Source organism: Crocodylus siamensis, chromosome 4 (assembly GCF_052110815.1).
Source record: "Crocodylus siamensis isolate JL-2025a chromosome 4, ASM5211081v1, whole genome shotgun sequence".
NCBI lineage: Eukaryota > Metazoa > Chordata > Crocodylia > Crocodylidae > Crocodylus > Crocodylus siamensis.
Genome location: NC_143398.1, coordinates 98,233,384 through 98,251,995, shown reverse-complemented (window position 1 = coordinate 98,251,995; position 18,612 = coordinate 98,233,384). Strand labels below are relative to the sequence as shown.

General features: G+C 43.4%; 1 protein-coding gene across 1 annotated transcript; it reads left to right on the top strand.

Moving 5' to 3' along the window:
* Positions 1-2,932: 2,932 nt before the first annotated feature.
* RASD2 (RASD family member 2) lies at positions 2,933-13,297 on the top strand. Its single transcript, XM_090043130.1, has 3 exons — positions 2,933-3,667; positions 8,688-8,967; positions 10,467-13,297. The coding sequence occupies exons 2-3, from the start codon at positions 8,697-8,699 to the stop codon at positions 10,994-10,996; spliced, it is 801 nt and encodes a 266-aa protein (XP_089899256.1). The 5' UTR covers positions 2,933-3,667; positions 8,688-8,696; the 3' UTR covers positions 10,997-13,297.
* The last annotated feature ends 5,315 nt before the right edge of the window (positions 13,298-18,612 follow it).

Sequence of the window (18,612 nt, the reverse complement as noted above, 5' to 3'; positions counted from 1 at the left end):
AAAGATATCCAAGTCTTTGGTTTTAAGCTGGCTAGGCAAGTTTTTTGAGCTGTAAGCTTGCTTTTGTCTATTTCTTCTGGACCTGAGTTTGGTAAAGTAGAGTTTTAGTAAGGTTAGATATCAGGATGGTGACATAACTGGAATCCTGGCTACAAGGCAGATTCTTTCTTTGGTACGTGAGGTGGAGCCTCACCAGAACAGACTAATCCCTCAAACATGCTCAGTATAGGCATACTTGAGTGAAAGAGGAGTTAATTCACCATAGCCTTCTGGCCCTTGACTTCTTTGCTGCTACTGCCAGTGACATTTCTTTTATCATGCTGACTTTGTGATGTCAATCCTTGCCTAATAAGACCTGAACTGAAGGCCCCTATACTCATTTTATTTAGACTATTGAATAGCTGTAAGATTTGACAGATTTTTAGTTGCTACTGACTCATTGGGCATGTCTGCATGTGCAAATGCTGCTGGATTGATTTACTCTGCAGTAATTTACTGCAGAGTAAACTCACCCTGGGCAGGCATCTACACGTGCAGGCATTTGGGAGCAGATTTACTCCCAATAGGAGCAGCCTCAACAGGGCTGTTCCCACCCTGCTCTGTCTCCTTGCAGCAGCCATGGGGAGCTCTAGGCTCTCCCTAGGTGCTAATCCAGGGGCTGGCAGGGAACAGGGCAGATGTCTTCTGGAGGGAACTGGGAGATTGCTTCCTGTCTCCAGGAGCTGCCTGCTGCCAGCGTGGGCTCCAATGTCAGAGCCTGAGCTAGGACAATGGCTCCCCGCTCTGGCAGCAAGGAACTCCTGGCCCCAGCTCCCTGATCAGGGGCAGGGGGCTTGGAAAGAGCTGCAGGGGAGGGGTTGGTACCTGCTTCTGCCCCACAGCTATTTCCAAGCCCCATGCCTTAGTTGCCTGATCACGGGATGGGGCTGGGAAAGAGCTTCAGGGCTGGGATCTGTCCCAGACCAGGACAGTTCCCAGCCAGCTCTGGGCTGCATGTGGAGACTTCCCTAATAGCAATTGTGGAGCTGGGGCCAAGAACTCCCTGCTGCCAGGGCAGGGGGACATTGTCTCATTCCAGGCTTCTCTACTAGACCCTGCCCCAGCAGCACGCAACTCCCAGGGGCAGGGAGCAACCTCCTGCCCCCTTCTGCCTGGCTTACTGGGAGCAAATTTGCTCCCAGTTGGCCAGCTACACATGCCTTACTGCACAGTAACTACTCTGAAGTTAATTTACTACCTGTTTTTGCATTTGCAGGTAGCAAATTAACTGCAGAGTAGAGCAAATTACTGCACAATAAGCGTCTGTACATGTAGATGGTGATGCTTACTGCACAGTAATTTTCTTTACTGTGCAGTGAAGCGTCTCATGTAGCTGTGCCCATTGTCAGTTTGATCTGGTACACCAGAAGTCAAGGTCCTCTTATGACAATTAATAACAATTTCTGAGCTACCAACACCCTACCACACTGTGCACCAAGATGGAAAGTTTGACTCAATGGAAGAGACTGTCATTGAAGAAGTCCTAATATCCCTGGGAAGGGAGCTGAATTTATGCAGTGACTCGCCACCCATTACTGTACATTATAAAGGAGTTAGAAGGGACTGGCAAACAGTAGCCATGCACATACAGCAGTGTATAGGTACATGTGACCAGATGTCACCTGCTTCAGAGATGACTGATTATGCACAGGTTAGATGCATGGGCAAGAAGATAGCTGGTAACAGAGCAGGAAAATGGTGGTAGGGATGGTATAAACAATCATTTTATGTAGAAAGCGGTCTTCCTACAGCAAGAAGAGATCAGGAACTTTAGGAGTGTGGTCTATGAGAGAGCATGGATTCATGTATTGGTCCTGAGTCAAAATGAAGTTACAGAGTTGAATGAAATGTTTCAATTTGTAATAAATTCTCTGAAACAAGGAGTGACAGGGCAACTGAAACTAGTTATGAATTTGAATTAAATTTGATGAATAATTTCAGGTGAAAAGGGAGTAAAGAACATTTTTAAATGTCCCAGGATTTCTTTCTACATTTTTTAATGAAATATTTCATTCTGGATATGCTGAATCATTTCATTCCACCATTTTCTAAGTGAAACTTTAGGAATGAAAATGTTTTAAATTTAGAAATTGTTCTAAAATTAAGAAAAAAAATTATCAAAAGGGGTCAAAGAACCACCACAAGACAGAGCACGTTTCATTTTGAAGTGGCTGAAGTGTTTTGGGTTGTCCCAAAATGAATATTTTTAGTTTCGAAGTTGAACCCCGCCCTCAGCCCCCCCAAAAAATCTGTTTCACTTTGATCTAAATCAATATTTTTCCCAAGTTTTATGTTTGCCCACCAAAATAAAAGAAACTTTTGTCACCCAGTAATAACTGTAAACCATTGAATGTTTTTTAGACTTATTCTTAGTCCTTAATCAGAACTAACTGCATTCCTAACAGCTGCAGTGTCTCCGGGTGGCAAGAGTTTGTTATATCTCAGAAAAAGATGACAAGAAATTAGTGACAGAAAACCTCTGTTTAGTTAATGAATCAGCCCAGCTCTCTCTAAAAGAAAACAGTAAAACATTAGAAGGGAAAAACTGTGCTTTGAAAAAACTCATGAATTTACAGGCTGTACAATAACAGGAATCATAGCACTCTCTCTCTGTCACACACACACATGCACATACACGTGCACGTGCACGTGGACACACACACTCACTCACTCACCACATGCACATACAGGCTTGCCTCCTGTAGGAAGGATGAGACTTCCTGGTTTGGAGTGCCCAAGAACTTCGTGTAAAAAGGACTTTCAATAAGCACTAGATCCCACCTCCTCTGTAGTCTGTACCCCTCCCTCTACTGTCTCTGACACTGACTTTGAAGGAGGAGTGAGCCAATTATCTGTGAGTCCTACAGAAAGAAAAGCTGCAACTTAACAGCTACTGAGGGAGAGGAAGAGAGAGGCAGGGAGGAAGAATCAATAGAGAAATTATAAAATATAAAGGAAAAGAAAAGCCCCTTCTGGATGGGAAAGAGAACACTTTTAAAAGAAATCTCAGATCAGGAAAAAGAATCTGTTCATTTTTTCTGTCTGGCTTTTTTTGTATTGCAGGAATGAGAGGTGCACTTTCAAATCTGCTGTCTTAAGAAATTTTCAAGCCTGCCTTTTTACTGTGAATTACTCCCCTTTATCTATTATTTTGAGGTTATGTAAAAGCAGTATGGGTCGGCTCAATGTACTCACTAGCCTCAAGGGCTAGATGTTGCACCCGAGGTCCCTTTCACCCCAACAAGTCTATGAATTGCAAGTTGCAAGAAAAGCAAGTGGGAGTAAGAGGCAGCTTTTTTCCTTAGCATGAACTGAGACTGTCAGGAGAAGAGCACATCTCATCAGAGGGGGAATGCTGCTGTGGCTCTATAACCTGACTTTGGATCATGTCAGTCTTCTGATCCAGTAAATATCCTCCGGGGGACCATCCCCTGGAGCACTCCCTCCAGTCCTTCTCCCTCCACTTAGGGTGTTAAAGTGATGCTGAAAAACTGAGCCCAGCTCAGCCACTTGGGATCTGGAGAACAGCAGCTCTTTTCAGCAGCAGCAACAGCTTCTGATAAAAAATCATCCAGACAGCTGCAGGAACTGCACTACAATTCAGGACTTTTCCTCCAAAGAAAGAAAGGTAAGGGAGTGACAGCGAACCAGACATTAATGTAGCCGGGAGACAAACACATTACAGAAATTAATAGTGGTGTGCATGAAAATGAAAGGGAGTCCAGGACTTTTCTAACTATTGCCGGGTCTGTTATACGCAGCTTGCTTTGCTTCTTTTCAGCTAGATGCAGTACACCATTTAGGGCTACTAAACAGAGAGAGGGAGGTACGCTGGCTGGTTACTATGTCCAGTGACACATTGGAGTATGTTTAATGGATGGTCAGGAGAGGGGAACATACCCAAATCATCATTCAGGTGTTGAAAACCAAAATGTAATTGCTCTGCGGGGCAAGTTTAGATGCAAGTTTACTATCTACATTCTGTTTCTCTAATCTGGTGCAGAAGTTCAGCTTGTTCAATGCCTCACTGAAATTTAAGTTAAATCTCTGGCACTGCAGGAATGCACTTCCTGGCTTCAATTTGAAAAAAGTAGCCTAGCTCAATATTAGGGCAAGGTGGTGGGAGTCAGGAGTCCTGGTATTTGATCCTCACCCTGTCACTGACTCACTCTTAGATATCAGGAGAGTCCTTTAATCACCGCTTGCCTCAGTTTCTTCCTCTGTGTAAGGGGGGTAATTTTAATTACCTACCTTTGCAAAAATGGTTTGAACCCTGGGCTGGAAAGGCCTACAGAAGTACAAGTCATATATAGTGTTTTGTTATCCCTAAGTCAGTCCACAGAGCTAAAGGTACAGCTGGGACCTAATCTATTCTTAAACCTTTAATAAACTTGAAGGGAGGATGTAGATTAAAACCAGCTGGTGATTGTTTGTTTGTTCCTCTCATTCCCTTCTGATTGATTTTATTTTATTTAGTCGTGCCCATGTGGTCCCTTTCTATTTCCCCTTTCCTGCCTTTAATCTTTCCCAATGCTGGACTCCTCTGTGTCCCCAGGGGGCTTGAATTTGGTCTCTTTCTAAGGGTGGGAGAGGAAAATGGTTTGCTTTACTGTGGCGGTGCAAAGAGGGAGCCTGCATGGGGCCTGAAGGGCAAATGCATACTCCTGGTACTGCAGCACCCTACAAGTCAGACTTACAATGGAGGCAATTAGATAAATGGTGGTTACAGGCATCAAAGGGCTGAAAGACGCTACTGTGCCCTAGACAAAATGCAGGCAGGAAAGCGCGGGAGGCTCTTCAATGAGTAACCACAAGGGAACCAAAAGATTGCAATTTAAATGAATAAAATCTGACTGTGTTAGGGAAGATCTGCCTGCAGCTACCTCTTCCTCTGATCCTAAGGGCACAGCCATCCCTCAGGCAAAGCCTTATGAATGAGATGTACCTCTCTGCATGCACATGCAATGCAGTTTTGTCTTGCTCAGGAGGGGAGGCACCGTGGTCTAGGGATTAGAGTTAGGATGGGGGGTGGTGAGAGAGTCAGGAGATAAGGTCTTGTACCCAGCCCTGATTTGTTTGACCTTGGAGAAGCCCTTGAACCTCCCTGTGCCTTTGTCTCCCCATCCATAAATGAGGGATGAAGATAATACTTGCCTTTTGCTCTGAAGGAGGAATTTATTTAAAAGCTTTGAAAATTTCAGTATTATTGAAATGCAAAGGATGTTGTTGTTGTTGTTAATTTATTCTACCTTTCATGCCCAGGGAAGGGGGGAAATGGAGCTCCTCCTGCATGTTTGGTTAGAAATAAAAAGTGGACAGTATATGAGGCATTTCCCAGTAGCATACTGCTACCATGCTTTATCTAGTTAGTTAACTGACCTAAGCTAATAGGGTTTTCCCTGGTTCCCAAGACACAGTGCTCTGTGGATTATTAGCCTTGACAGCTAGGAATTTTTCCTTCATATTCATCCTAAAACGTATACTGCATCCAGCTGCAGCAGAAATCCCCCTGGGTGAGTGGGACGGATAATAGATTGATTTCAGTGAAGAAAGCTGAGCTGGTCCAATTTCAAGAGGGAAAGCTGATAGGAATGGATTATCCAGTACCAGCTCCAGGCATCCACTTAGAGGAGATGCAAGAACAGAAGCTGCTACCATTGCCACATATGTCACTACTGCCACCCAGGGCAGAGACCCTGGTAGTTTAGTCTCTGGGTTATCAATAAAGTGACACTTCCCAAACAGAGCTGTATTAAAAACTAGTGCATCAAAGACAAAACTGACATGTTTTTTTTTTCCCCAACTGGATCCAAACCTAAACAATCCTCTTTCAACCAGGTCACTTGTTCGCTTTTGGCCTTTAGTCCGTTCTTAACTCTCCAGAAGGGTTCATATTTTCAGTGATCAGCATCCGAATCAGGGCCAGATTTTTCAAATGTTTAGTACCCAAAATGAATAAAACCTGCAGAGTTCATTTGGAAATCTGGCCCTATGTATTTCCTATGAAAATCAGCTTAGGAGTGTCTATCTCACCACTATTCTTTCCCACTATTCTTTTCTCACAGTGGATCATCCCTGGTCAGCAGCCTAAGTTTTTTTCACGATACGGTTGGTTACATTTAGGTGGTCACACACTTCAGCCACTTCAAAGGTACTAGCTAAAAAGACCATTCCCACCACATGCTCCAAGACAGAAGAGGTGATTCATATGCATGCGCATCGTCGGGTGACTGTGTTGTGAAGCACGACCCTCCTACCAGTTAAGATGAGACATTCACCTGCCTGTTTTTCATGATGGGCAGAATATTTTTGATTCAGTCAGCGCACTTGGTCGCCTCTCAGAAAATATTATCACTTGCATTAAGTTGTCTTCCAGAGGCAGACTGATGATCAGGCCTCCTCTGCTGGGTACCATAAAAAAAACCCTTGAGACTCTCGTATTTAAAAAAACACAGCTGTCTTCTACAGCATTCACTCCAACTGCTCTCGTGCCACTATGATGCGATATCGGGCCAAATCCTCACTTGGTGTAAATCAGCATGGCTCCATTGAAATCATCACAGCTTTGCCACTTTAAAGAGTCAAGAATTCGGTATTTCTTAGAGCACGGGATCCTTTCTGTAGCATAAAATCAATGTTTTCTATACAGCTCACCTGGAAAAAATCAACTCCCTTGCTTTTTACCTAATAAGCACAGCGCAAAGAATGAAGGGGGAATAAAACTTCCTCCTTGGTCTCTCCATCTCTCCACCTGGCATACAGACCCTAGAGCCTGCCCATCTGTGCACAAGGGCGAGTACAGAGGGCCAGTGAACGTGATCGGGCATAGGTGTTACTGAGGAAAATCAGTGGCTTGGCACTGATGAGCTCCAAAGGTACAACCTGTTCCAAATTACATCCTGAGAATCCAGTCCAGACGTCAGGCCCTATCCTGCCCATCTGCCCTGGCAGACCTTCATACAGACTGGATTGGGCCCCTGCTATATTTGTACAACGTCATGTTCCAAGTGTCCAGCCTGAGTAATTTAAACTGTCATTCCCTCCACGTTTAATTTAGATGGTAAACTCCTTTGGGGCAAGCGCTACATTTTTTTTCAGCGCTGCACATAGGGCTGAACATGCTGTCAATGATCAGTAAATAATAGTAATAATAAACAGGAAAGTTCTGTTGTCGCCCTTGGCTACAGCACAAAGCTGGTTAAGGATGCTGGCTTAGATTTCTTAGCGGTTTCTTTATTTAGCCCTGGCTATTTCTTTGCTTCTTCACAACACAAAGCAAAGTAAAAGATTTGCATTGTTTTCCCTTGAGATAATATCCATTACATAAAGGTGGGAGAGGGGGAAAAAAAAAAATCACACGAAGCAAAGGGCAGAATCCAGATGTAAATCCAAACGTTATCACTCATTTTATACAAATATTTAAAACCCACCATCCAATAAACAGTATTCAATTAAACAAACAGCACAGCAGGGACTCGGTTTTGCCTTTGTAAATTTATAGAATCAAAACAAACCCTATCTGAGTATGTCTCTGCCACTACAACAACTAGTTTTTCACAACGGGCCTGTATTTTTCTTTTCTGTCCGCAGAGTGTTTGATCCTGACAGATCAAAAATGTCTGTGGAATACTGATTTTTCTCTCAGAGTTTCCTGCATCTTTATGTTCTGCCCATGTGTAATCTCCAGGGTCTCTAGACTCACTTCAGTGGTCATTGTCTAGAAATCTTGTCTTTGGTTAGAAAAGAATACTAACCTCTCCCTCCTTCCCTGCCCCTGCCTGTCTTCAGTTGCTCAGTTCAATCAAGGATTGCCTGAACTCAGATGTCCATGGGTATGTAAAGAGTGATGCAAGCACGAAACATAAAACTCGCCTTTTTGCTGTTTCTTCCACTGACCATCTTACTGCGAATGATCCAGTGGTGATGGTTTGGTGGTAGGAATCCAGAACATTGAAGGTTACAAATGGTGGGCAATAATTTACTTCCACAATTAGAAAAAGATCATTTGGTAGCTATAACCTAGAACTTGGCTTCTTCTGGGTCAGTTTTGTCTGTGATTCTCTTTGATAACGTTTTAGGACCCTTCGGGCCAGATTTTTAAAGGCTGAATGTCCAAGGATTTCAAAATCTGAGCGTTGTACTCGAGTCTCTGATTGATCTCAGAAAGGGATTATAGTGAGCACGTCCTGTTTAAGTACCTAAACTATGTGGCCAGATCAAATGGGAGCTGTGAGGCTGCTGAACACTTCTGAAAACCTGAATACTTCATTTAGAAATCTAAATGAGAGCTCCTCTCTTTTCAAAAATCTGGTAACTGTTATATGACCAAAAAAATAAAAATAAAAGAGGAGTCCTGGCTAAAGCCAAGCTAATAAAGCTAGTCCTTCATGTTTAAACAAAATGACAAATTGGAATTCAAGACTTTATTTTCAAATGTAAATGTCTTCATTTTGATGAGGTTTAAGAAAAATTTCTGGAAGTCATGGGGAGATAGCAAAGCTATTCCCACTTCTGTAATTTCCTTACTGACAACTGATCTGCTAAGAAGAACCAGACTTTCTCTCTTACAGCAAAGAGCCATTTAAAGTGCATGAGATTTCTCCTCATATTTATCCTAACCCCTCCTGTTTCTGTTTTGTCTGTTCCAGCACCAAGCAATGATGAAGACTGTGTCCAGCGGGAATTGCACCCTCAATGTGCCAGCCAAGAACTCCTACCGCATGGTTGTGCTGGGAGCTTCCAGGGTGGGGAAGAGCTCCATTGTCTCACGCTTTCTCACCGGACGGTTTGAGGACCAGTACACTCCCACCATTGAGGATTTTCATCGCAAGGTTTACAACATCCGGGGAGACATGTACCAGCTGGACATCCTGGACACATCTGGGAATCACCCTTTCCCTGCAATGAGGAGGCTGTCCATACTGACAGGTGAGACAGGGGCTGCCCATAGCAGAGTAAAGAAAGTATCCTACTGTTGAGTACTGGGTCAAGGATCCCAGCTGCTTATCTCTATTTGAAAATTATAGCCTGGACACAACTCTTTCTGAAGAGTCTGCTAGTCTAGATGCTAAATGAAAAAAAAAAAGAGAACTATCTATTGGGAATGCTGGATAATTGGAGGGACCTAATGTTAAAGGTCCAAGATATGCCTTTTCCCCAGTGGCTTTTCCTAGCTGGAACACTTCAGCTATCACCGGGAAGGGTATGAACTGCACAGGAAGCAACTCAGAAAAGTTCCAAAATTTGAGTTTCTAAGCCTACTTTCTTTCCTGACTCTCCCCAGATATTTTTCTGTAGCCACAAGCAATGAAAAGCAAGTAAAAAGTATACATTGAAGGAATTTTGTAAAGTAGTTTAAAAGGATTCCTTGATTTTCCACCATTAGAAATTCCAATTAAAAAAAAGAACTCTCTAACGTTGTACCCACTCTTATGATTTCTCCTTATTCTGTGATTACCCAAAATAAACAAAAGCACACCAGAGAAAAATTGAGGCCTGGTTTTAAAAGTACAACTTCTTCAACAGTCCCTGTTAAGTTCAGTAGGAGCTGTGGTGCATTTCTCACTACTAAAAATCAGGGTGTGATCAAAGGTGTGATCAGGGTGTGAACAGAGCCAAAGTTTGTCACCAACTTCATTTCATGGCCCACCAGTTATCCAATGATGTTCTGAGGTGATACTTAATATTCCTGGGTGCACTTTGAATGAAAGCTCGCCAAACGAGCTTTAGTTAAAGCACCCCCACTACCATTTTTCAGCACAAGGACACTGATACACATGATGTGGGAATCTGCTGGAGCGTGGTAATTACCACACTCCAGCAGACTCAATTAATCCAGTAAAGAGGGAGGGCAGTGTTCCAGATTTCCCAGATGATGTCCTAGATTTCTGTGATTTCCATATGGTCAGCCTATGTATGTATAAGAAAAAGTCTCTTAGCGTTGTCATTTGGTTATTTTGGTCTTCCACTTTTCCTGAGCATATAACATGGCAGCAGAGCACTGAGCTACTTCTGTTCTGCTCAGAGAGTTAGGGCTACTAGTTTTCTGCTCTTAAAAAATTACCACACAATAGCAAATAAAAAGGAAAAAGAAAAATATCATAGTAAAATTAAGACAGAGGCTTGTTTACAAAAAGGGTACAAATGAGCAACACCAATGGGTGAAATGCATCCTTAGGAACAGACAACAGGATAAAACTGAGGTCATACTGCGCCTCTAATACCTCTATATGGCTGGGCTAACAGTGGGAAAGGTGAGTCAGAAGGTGATGTGAAATGAGTGTGCTTTAGAGAATTAATCAGATCAAAGGAAAAACAATGGCAAAGATAAACTCATGGTGGGAGGAAGATACCCACTTTTTTTAAAATCGACTGCTCCAAGGTGAGTTCTAAAGAACAACGCCTCTGGTTTTCTCTTTTCATTGCAGGGGATGTTTTCATCTTGGTCTTCAGTTTGGACAACAGGGAATCTTTTGATGAGGTCAAGAGGCTCCAGAAACAGATCCTTGAAGTCAAATCCTGCCTGAAAAACAAGACCAAGGAGTCAGCTGATCTGCCCATGGTCATCTGTGGCAACAAGAATGACCACAGTGAAATCTACCGGAAAGTGCGCTCAGATGAAGGGGAGGACCTTGTGTCTAGTGATGAGAACTGTGCTTACTTTGAAGTCTCAGCCAAGAAGAACACTAATGTGGATGAAATGTTCTATGTCCTCTTTAGCATGGCCAAGCTACCTCATGAGATGAGTCCTGCTCTCCACAGGAAAATTTCCATCCAGTATGGGGATGCCTTCCAGCAAAAATCCTTCAGGATGCGCCGGGTCAAAGAGATGGATGCCTATGGCATGATCTCTCCATTTGCTCGCCGGCCCAGTGTCAACAGTGACCTGAAATACATCAAATCAAAAGTCCTCAGGGAAGGACAGGCCAGAGAGAGGGAAAAATGCAGTATCCAGTGAAGGGGACTCACTGTTTGGGGCAAAGACTACATGTATTTGCAGTGCCTTATTTAAAAAAAAAGTTTGAAAAACTCAAGAATGGGCTCTTGGGACACACACCTCTTGGGGGACACATACCACAGAAGTGAGGACAGCTCTTCTTGGAAACTCTACAACATCACTAATGTAAATAGTAACTTTCAAGCTAGTCTTGTAAATAGTTAAAGAAACCATATGTCTGAGATATGGCTAGTTTTTCCAGTTTTGTAATTTAAGTTCCCTTTGCCTTTTTCTTGTCTGAAGAATGCAGACTTGTAAAGAAGATTCAATCATATTCCTGCCCAGGAAATAGGTTACCCATCTACAAAAAGTATTAGGTATATGTAATTTAAAGTAACAACCCAACATACAGCTTTTGCTGTGAGAGAAAGATGGGTGTGCGCTTTCTTTTCAGAGCACTCTTCAAAAACAAGACATACAATTTAATCTCCTGCCTTTGCTCCAAGAGCAAGGGTATTAGCAAATGTTTCCCAGACTGAGAGAGTATTCTATATGTGGATGTGTGATTCTGACTTGCCGTTGAGAGGACCTCTGGTTTGGGGAAGCTTAGAAGACCTAGGGATGTGATTTTGCTGTGGCAATATTACTTCCTAATAGTCATCAAAACAAACATTCTTTTGTATTATAGCTTCAGTTTTGTTTTGTTCCCCCTGTCCAAGCAAAAGCAGATGGCAATTGTGCTTTTCAAATTAAAGCAGTATCTACTGCTATGTTTTAGAACTGCCAAGTGATTTTCAGTTGTAAAGTTGCATAATATGTACAGTAATTGAAAGTGAAATTGTTGTACTGTAAAGCCAGCACATCTGACTGCTTTGCTCGCCTCACGTATTATTGTTTCTTGAAACAGCACAGACCTGTCACATAGACTCTGAATACTTTTGTATAAACAGCAGCTGTGTCCTACCTACTTACAACTGCAACAGTTCCTTCCATCTGTCTTTCACAATAGAGATGGAGCAGATGTGAATTTTGGTTTGAAGACAGAGTTTGGACCTTCTTCCCCCAAAATTCATGAGCAATTGGATATCGGGCATTGATTTGGGACCAACTTTACCTAGACCCATCTTTTCAATTATTTCTTCTTTTAAAACACATCCAGCCCTCCAATTCAGAGTTTTCCTTTTTAGTCAGTAGTGTTTGCCTCTGAGCAGACGGTAGACACAGGCCTATGGAGAATTCATGTATTTGGGCACATCTAGAGGAGTTTTTTACTGCGGAGTAGACTAATTAGCGCTACAGTAAACATTGTGTGTCTACACATGCAGCCCTATTAGGCTGGAGTAAAAGCAGGAGGGTAGTATTTGTAAATCCAAGTACTATCCTGATGTGGAGTTCTTTACCCAACAGCAGCACACATGTGGACACTGCCCCGGCTGGCTGGAGCAGAAAGTTACTTCATTGCAGGGGCTGCCTGCCAACTAGCCCCACAATGGAGCACCCTTGTGCCCCAGCCGGCCTCTCTACAGCATGTTGAGCTGGGGAGAGCAGCCCCAGGCTGGCCCCACAAGGCCTCCTATTAGCGAGGGCTGCTCTGACCTGGCTCAACATGCTACAGTCTGAGACGCACGTGCCTGGGAGCAATAAACTCCAGTGCAATAAGCATCGAAGTTTATTACATCACATTAATATGCACATGCCCCCCTTACGTCCTTGAGAGCATACATGTTGTGGTGGCTCTCATGTCCAGGAATGCATTTCATCACTGTGATTAACTTAGGGTGGAATCATTCTTTTCTCTTCCTCTCATGCCCCTGTCCTTTAGCTGACTCCCTGTCCTTTCTGCTTTAGCATCTCTTGCTTGTTGTGCTGGGACCATGTGTGCTCTCAAATAGCCAAATATATTTATTCCCTGAGATACATGCGTGCCACTCCCACTGACATAAATGGGAACTGTGTGTACACAACAGTGGGCAGAATGTAATCCTAAACCTGTAAGTAGCTACAGAGCACAAATTCTTCCCATGAGTGTGTTCTATATACCTCATACCACCCCTCGTATAGTCTGACCTTCCCCATCCTGTCTTGCTGACCTAGCTCACAGCTCCAAACAAACTACATTTTGTAACCTGACAGATGACAAAGAATGATCAGCATTTCCTAGAAATAGCTTCTGAGAGCCAAAGTCCCACCTTTACCTGCCCATCCCATCCCTGTTTTGTACTGTACTATGGTAAAATACACAATTGTTGGACTCTTGGTGCCATGGTAACTCCCTGTATTCCTATGTCTTTCACCCTCTATAAATATGTATATGGTTCGTGATTAAACCTGATTTATTTATTAGCTGTGTCCGGGCTGTTTTTGCTTTCTGCAGGAATAGATAAGCTTTTTTTTCATGTAAGGAGTCAGGTGGGTCTGTTGAAGTTTTGGATTCTGTTTGCAAATGGGAGGATAAACTTGGAGGAGTTCCTATGCCCCCTTCAAACTTCAAGAGGTTAATACTGATCTGATGGGAATGGAGTACTTCATTTCCTCCCAAAAGATCCCATTTTGTATGCGCCTGACAGAACTCTGAGGATCCCCCGTATCTGGCAGCCCAGGTTGTCTGGGTCATGGTAAGCTTCACTGCTGTGCTACAAGCCAAAGGCCAAATATCTCCTGCCAAACTCTAGCAAAAACAAGCACTACTCTCCCCACACTGCCTCAGTGCGGGAAGACAACTTCTCTCTCTTCCCCTCCTTCGCTTGAGGCTTGGCTTTGATGTGGTCTACATGAAGAATAATGGCTGTTTTCTACATTCCCTCCAGCTCACTGTCTGCACTTGTCACCTCTGCATAAAACCAGGGCTGTTATTGATGAGCATTACTGAAGTTTTGCTTTCCAGTGGGTAGGAGAAAAATCAGGGCAAGTCTCAGATCTGTAGTGGGGGGCAGGCTGCTGACAGAAGAGATGGGAACAAGCGTTAAAATCCCCCAGGCCTGGGTTTAACAGAGACCTTGAGACAGCCGGTGAGCCTGAGGAGGTTGCTTTTGCTGAGATTACTTTGTCCATTCCTATACAGGGTGTTTCTGAATGACTCTTCCAGCATTGGTCCCTCCATGCATCTCTCTTCTTTAGGCAATGCTGAGTTATTCAAGATTTAAAGGATAAGGGGGAGAGAAGGATATATGAACAGTATGTATCGTGCAGCCTGGGTAACCCACCAATTTACCCCTGCGCTTCCTCTCCTTTCTCCGCAAGGAGCAGAAATCAAATTCACTTCTCTCCCTACGGTCAGATGGGGGATGAAAAAGATCCCCTTAGAGCTCCTAATAAATCCAAAGGTAGAATGGCCTGCAGTGGAAAGAGGGGATGACCCTTTGGCTCTTGGGAGAGGAACTGGCAAAGAAGGTAGAAAAATGAAGAATTGGGAATCTCAGTGAATAAGAGGAAAGTATGTGAGACAGCTGTACCAGGCAGCACTTTTGGAAGCATATTGGTGCCCAGAGAAGAATATAGTGGCAGAGATATCCCAAATGGGCTATTGGCTGGTTATTACCTGCTTCCATTCTCTGCTCACCACCTTTCTCAACCAGCTCACCCATTAGGAGACACAGGAGTATGAAATAGGCACAGGGGTCATTATGCTGTTTACAGAACAAAAAAATTAAAATGAAGAGGTTTTTTTCTGCCCACAGTGCTACTGCAATGATCTTGTCCTGTCCATCTCCTGACTACACCATCACAGCTTTTGATAACCTCCATTTGTTAACCTTTGGTAGCTCCCTCTTGGGTACTGGATAACGTTCAGCTCCTGCACTTGCCTTCCTAAGCTTAGATGTTGCTGCCCCCAGCCTGCAGTCCTGATCCCATGTGTTACATAAGGACAATAGCCCTTCTCCTTACGCTGACCTTCTCCCACACCTGCTTGCTTACCTTCTTCCATTCCCTCTTCCCCTTCCCTCTTCCCCCCAGGCTTAGCATGACCTCCACCGTATCTCCCATTCAAACCTTTCTTGTGGGTCCCATTGCTCCCATTAGGAAACTCTAAGCCACATTGCTCTCCCCATCCTGCTGAAAGGAAGCAATAAATGAGAGAGGAGGAATCTGGAGACAAACATCAATAAAAGCCAGCAGGAGACAGGCATGTACAGATGAATGTGAATAAGCATGTATTCTTATTATAGTAATCCTCACCCTCCTTTTGTATCCACCTCCCTTTCTTTTTTCCATGGCTGGCTAGTTGTTGCTTGAAACTGGATTATGAGGTTCCTCAGGGGAGGACTGGTGCCTTTTATGTTTATGAAAACAGCTCTCACCAGTAGCATTATCATTGATTCATTAGTAATCATACATTTAATTAGTACTGCTTCCAGAAATTCTTGCAGACTCTAACCATGATTGGGACTCCATGGTGTTGCTATATGCAGCAACAAAGTCTCTGGTCCAGGGAGTTTACAATTTAAACAGCACACTCCAGGCATAATTATAAATAATGATGAAGTGGTAATTAACCAAGCTGATCAATAAAAATCACCAAGAGGACTGACAGGAAATCATGATGGAAGGGAATACATAGGTGGGAGACTTGTTTTGATATTTAATCTCAGGCCTTGGACTATCCTATCTGTGACTGGGCCTATTCCTTCTCAAGAAGTCATCGCAGCACTAGTTCACTCATTCCTCATCCCCACCTACAGAAGGGAAAATCTGTTGTAGGACGGAGACTTTCCAGTTCCTCTGGCATTCAGACAACAGAGCCAGTACCAGGTAAGTTCCAGTCTGGATTCCAGTCTGCTTTGGGGATTGAGACTGCACTGCACAGAGATGCATGATCCTTTGCTTTATTTAGCCTGGGTTCAACTATCTATAATGGTCCTCACTGGAGCTTTCAGTGTAACCGAGTCTCTGCTTTTTCTTTGATGTTCCCAAGTATATTGCTGGCATGTCTGACTTTGTCCTCCAAGGGTTTGAATTACTGGAGTTATTGGATAAGGCTGTATAGTTGATCTCATCCCCAAACATCATTGCTGTGATTTCACAGTTATTCAGTGCTAGTAGGGAAGAATTCTGTTTCTTCCCCAGCAGATGATCAAAGTGCAGCTTGCAAACAATTCTAAGCCACCCAACTGAAGTGCAGAAATAATTATATTGCCCCTCTGGGTGCAAGAAGTACCTCTGTTATAGGAATAGAATCATATTCTGGAGGTATCTTCCTATTCCTCTAATGAGGGCACTTACATACCCAGGGCAGGGGTGAGGCAGGGGGTGTAACGAAATCATTCCTTCACTGTAGTCAGGTAACTCAGAGTCCATTGCATGCTTCCCTTCGGTTATCCACTAGGTGAAACGGAATTCTGCCCATAGTGTACATGGCACTTTAGAGATCAGTAAAAGAGGTAGAGAGCCTCTAAGTGACTGCCAGCCAGCCTTAGATAAGACGTTAGACATAGAAGGCATTGGATAGTCAAGTACATCAAATAGGCAATGTGGTTGGTGTAGTAGGTTCTGCATGTTGGCTGAGGGTTGTTTGTCTTCACATATTTTAGTTCTGAATACTGCTAGTCCACAGGTTTACTTGGGGGGGGGGGGAAGAGAGGAAGGAAGCTGGGGGTGAAGTAAGGGTGAAAGGTTTGACATGAAGCAGCCTGGATGGGTTGAGGCCATGAAAGCCAAAAAGCATCAGACTGATTCTCAGCTGCCCCACCCGTGTTCTGTAAAGAGCTGCAGACCCTGGTTCTTTTGAAAACCCACCGTCTCTGTGCGCCTCCTCCAGGCAAGTACCTGGGACAGCCTGCCATCTGGAAGTTCTGCCATTATGCCCAAGGCCAGCCTATGACAGCTTTGACTGTGGCATCTGCTGGGGTGTGGGATATTGCACACTTTACCCCACCACTAGCATATTCTTTGCTTCACTCATCTCCACTTCCAAGTGGCAGAAACAGCAGAAGGTCCATAAGGCTTTTCAGCTCTTTGTCAAGGGATCCGAATTGTCATAGGACAATTAGGGGTTCTTAAAAATCTCAGAATCATATCTTCCTACTGTATTTATAGCTGACACTGTGCTCTGTTTCCTTCATCTCCAGCTCCAAAGACCTTCTGTAGGAGCACACAAACCTTCTGCACATTGACCATGAGTTCAGTACTGCCATCTTCTAGCCTTCAACTGGCAGGAGACTGCCATATGCCACGATAGTCTAAGCACCTCCTCATTTGTGATATACCTGTGGCAGAGAATATTACATGTTTGACATTGGAAGTTGCTTCATTTCTTCCCTGCAGGTGTTTTTAATAGCTACATTTCTCCCCTACATAACAGAGCTGTCATCACCACCACATGGAACAGTCATGCCTTAATTGTTATGCTGACATCCCACTGCCCAAATGGAGGCCTTCAAAGACCCTGAAACGCCACTGACGCATGACTAATCCAAAGTGTGACTTCACTTATAAAACCAGCTGCTGACACCAGACTACCCAGCTGGGGAAAGCTATTAACCCATGCAATGCTTCCGCCATCTACCCGCAATTTCAGCAGGTCAGTTGCTTCTGTTTTATAGAGGGCATGCATAGCTTTGGTTTTATTACTTTTCACCTTAAGGGCATGTCTACACTGCCAGGGAGCACTTAGTGATGTTTCCATTTTTTAACTCTTCCAACCCCAGCTGTCAGTGCTTGACAATCTCTCCAAGCATGACAATCCATATATGCAAGAAAGATTTACAATGTTTCCTTAAATTTTTCGCCTCCTATTTTGCCCTCAGTTAGCTTTGCCATCAGACAGTCAATTGAAATGTTAAATAACATTGCTGAGATAACAAATTTCTGGTGTGTTCCTGATTTTACTGAAAACAAATCCATAATATAAACATTGCTTTCACATAGCTAACTACCACAGTAAAGTTCCTCCAGTAGGCATGAGAGAGGTAGTCAGCTGTGTCAGTAGCATCTGGTGAAGTAAGCTGTTGCCTATGAAAACTTATGCCTCTCTGAACCACTTAGTCTTTAAAGGGCCAACCTGCCCCACCTTCCTCTAGGTATGCTAAGTCCTTAGGACCTTTATTGGTATAGCAGAAACCACAGTACTGACTAATGAACTCAGTCAAAAGTGGCTACAAGTCTATAAATGCAATGTTAACTTCCTTCTGTTGCTCTTGTAATTTTTCAGTAACAATCCACAAAGCATTTATGTACTTCAAAGCATATACATAGAGAGAGAGAGAGAGTGTGTGTGCATGTGCTTGGATAGTGGATCAGCCTACATGAAAACTGCAGTAACTATCTCTTGTGGGCTGAGACAGCATTTCCATTTGTTCAACAGTATTATTGTAATCCCTTTCCCCAGGAATAAAATAGCAGTAGTATTTCTCTATGGTGTCAGCACACTGATTGTTCTTTCTTCTTTTTTGAAAATTGGACAATGTAACCCTTTTTTTCCTATATTCTGAAACATGATCCATTTCCCAACTGTCTGAAGCCAGCTAATTAAATTCATACCTTTACTCTTCAGCAGTGTTGGTAAGATATAGCCAAGACCCAATGCTTTTTCATTCTGTCACTGTTAAGAAGAAGTGAAGCTGAAACATACAGTCAGTATTACTGTCCTATTTTGTGCTGGGTTCTTTTTCTGGATCAAACTGTAGTTCATCTCTTGCTGG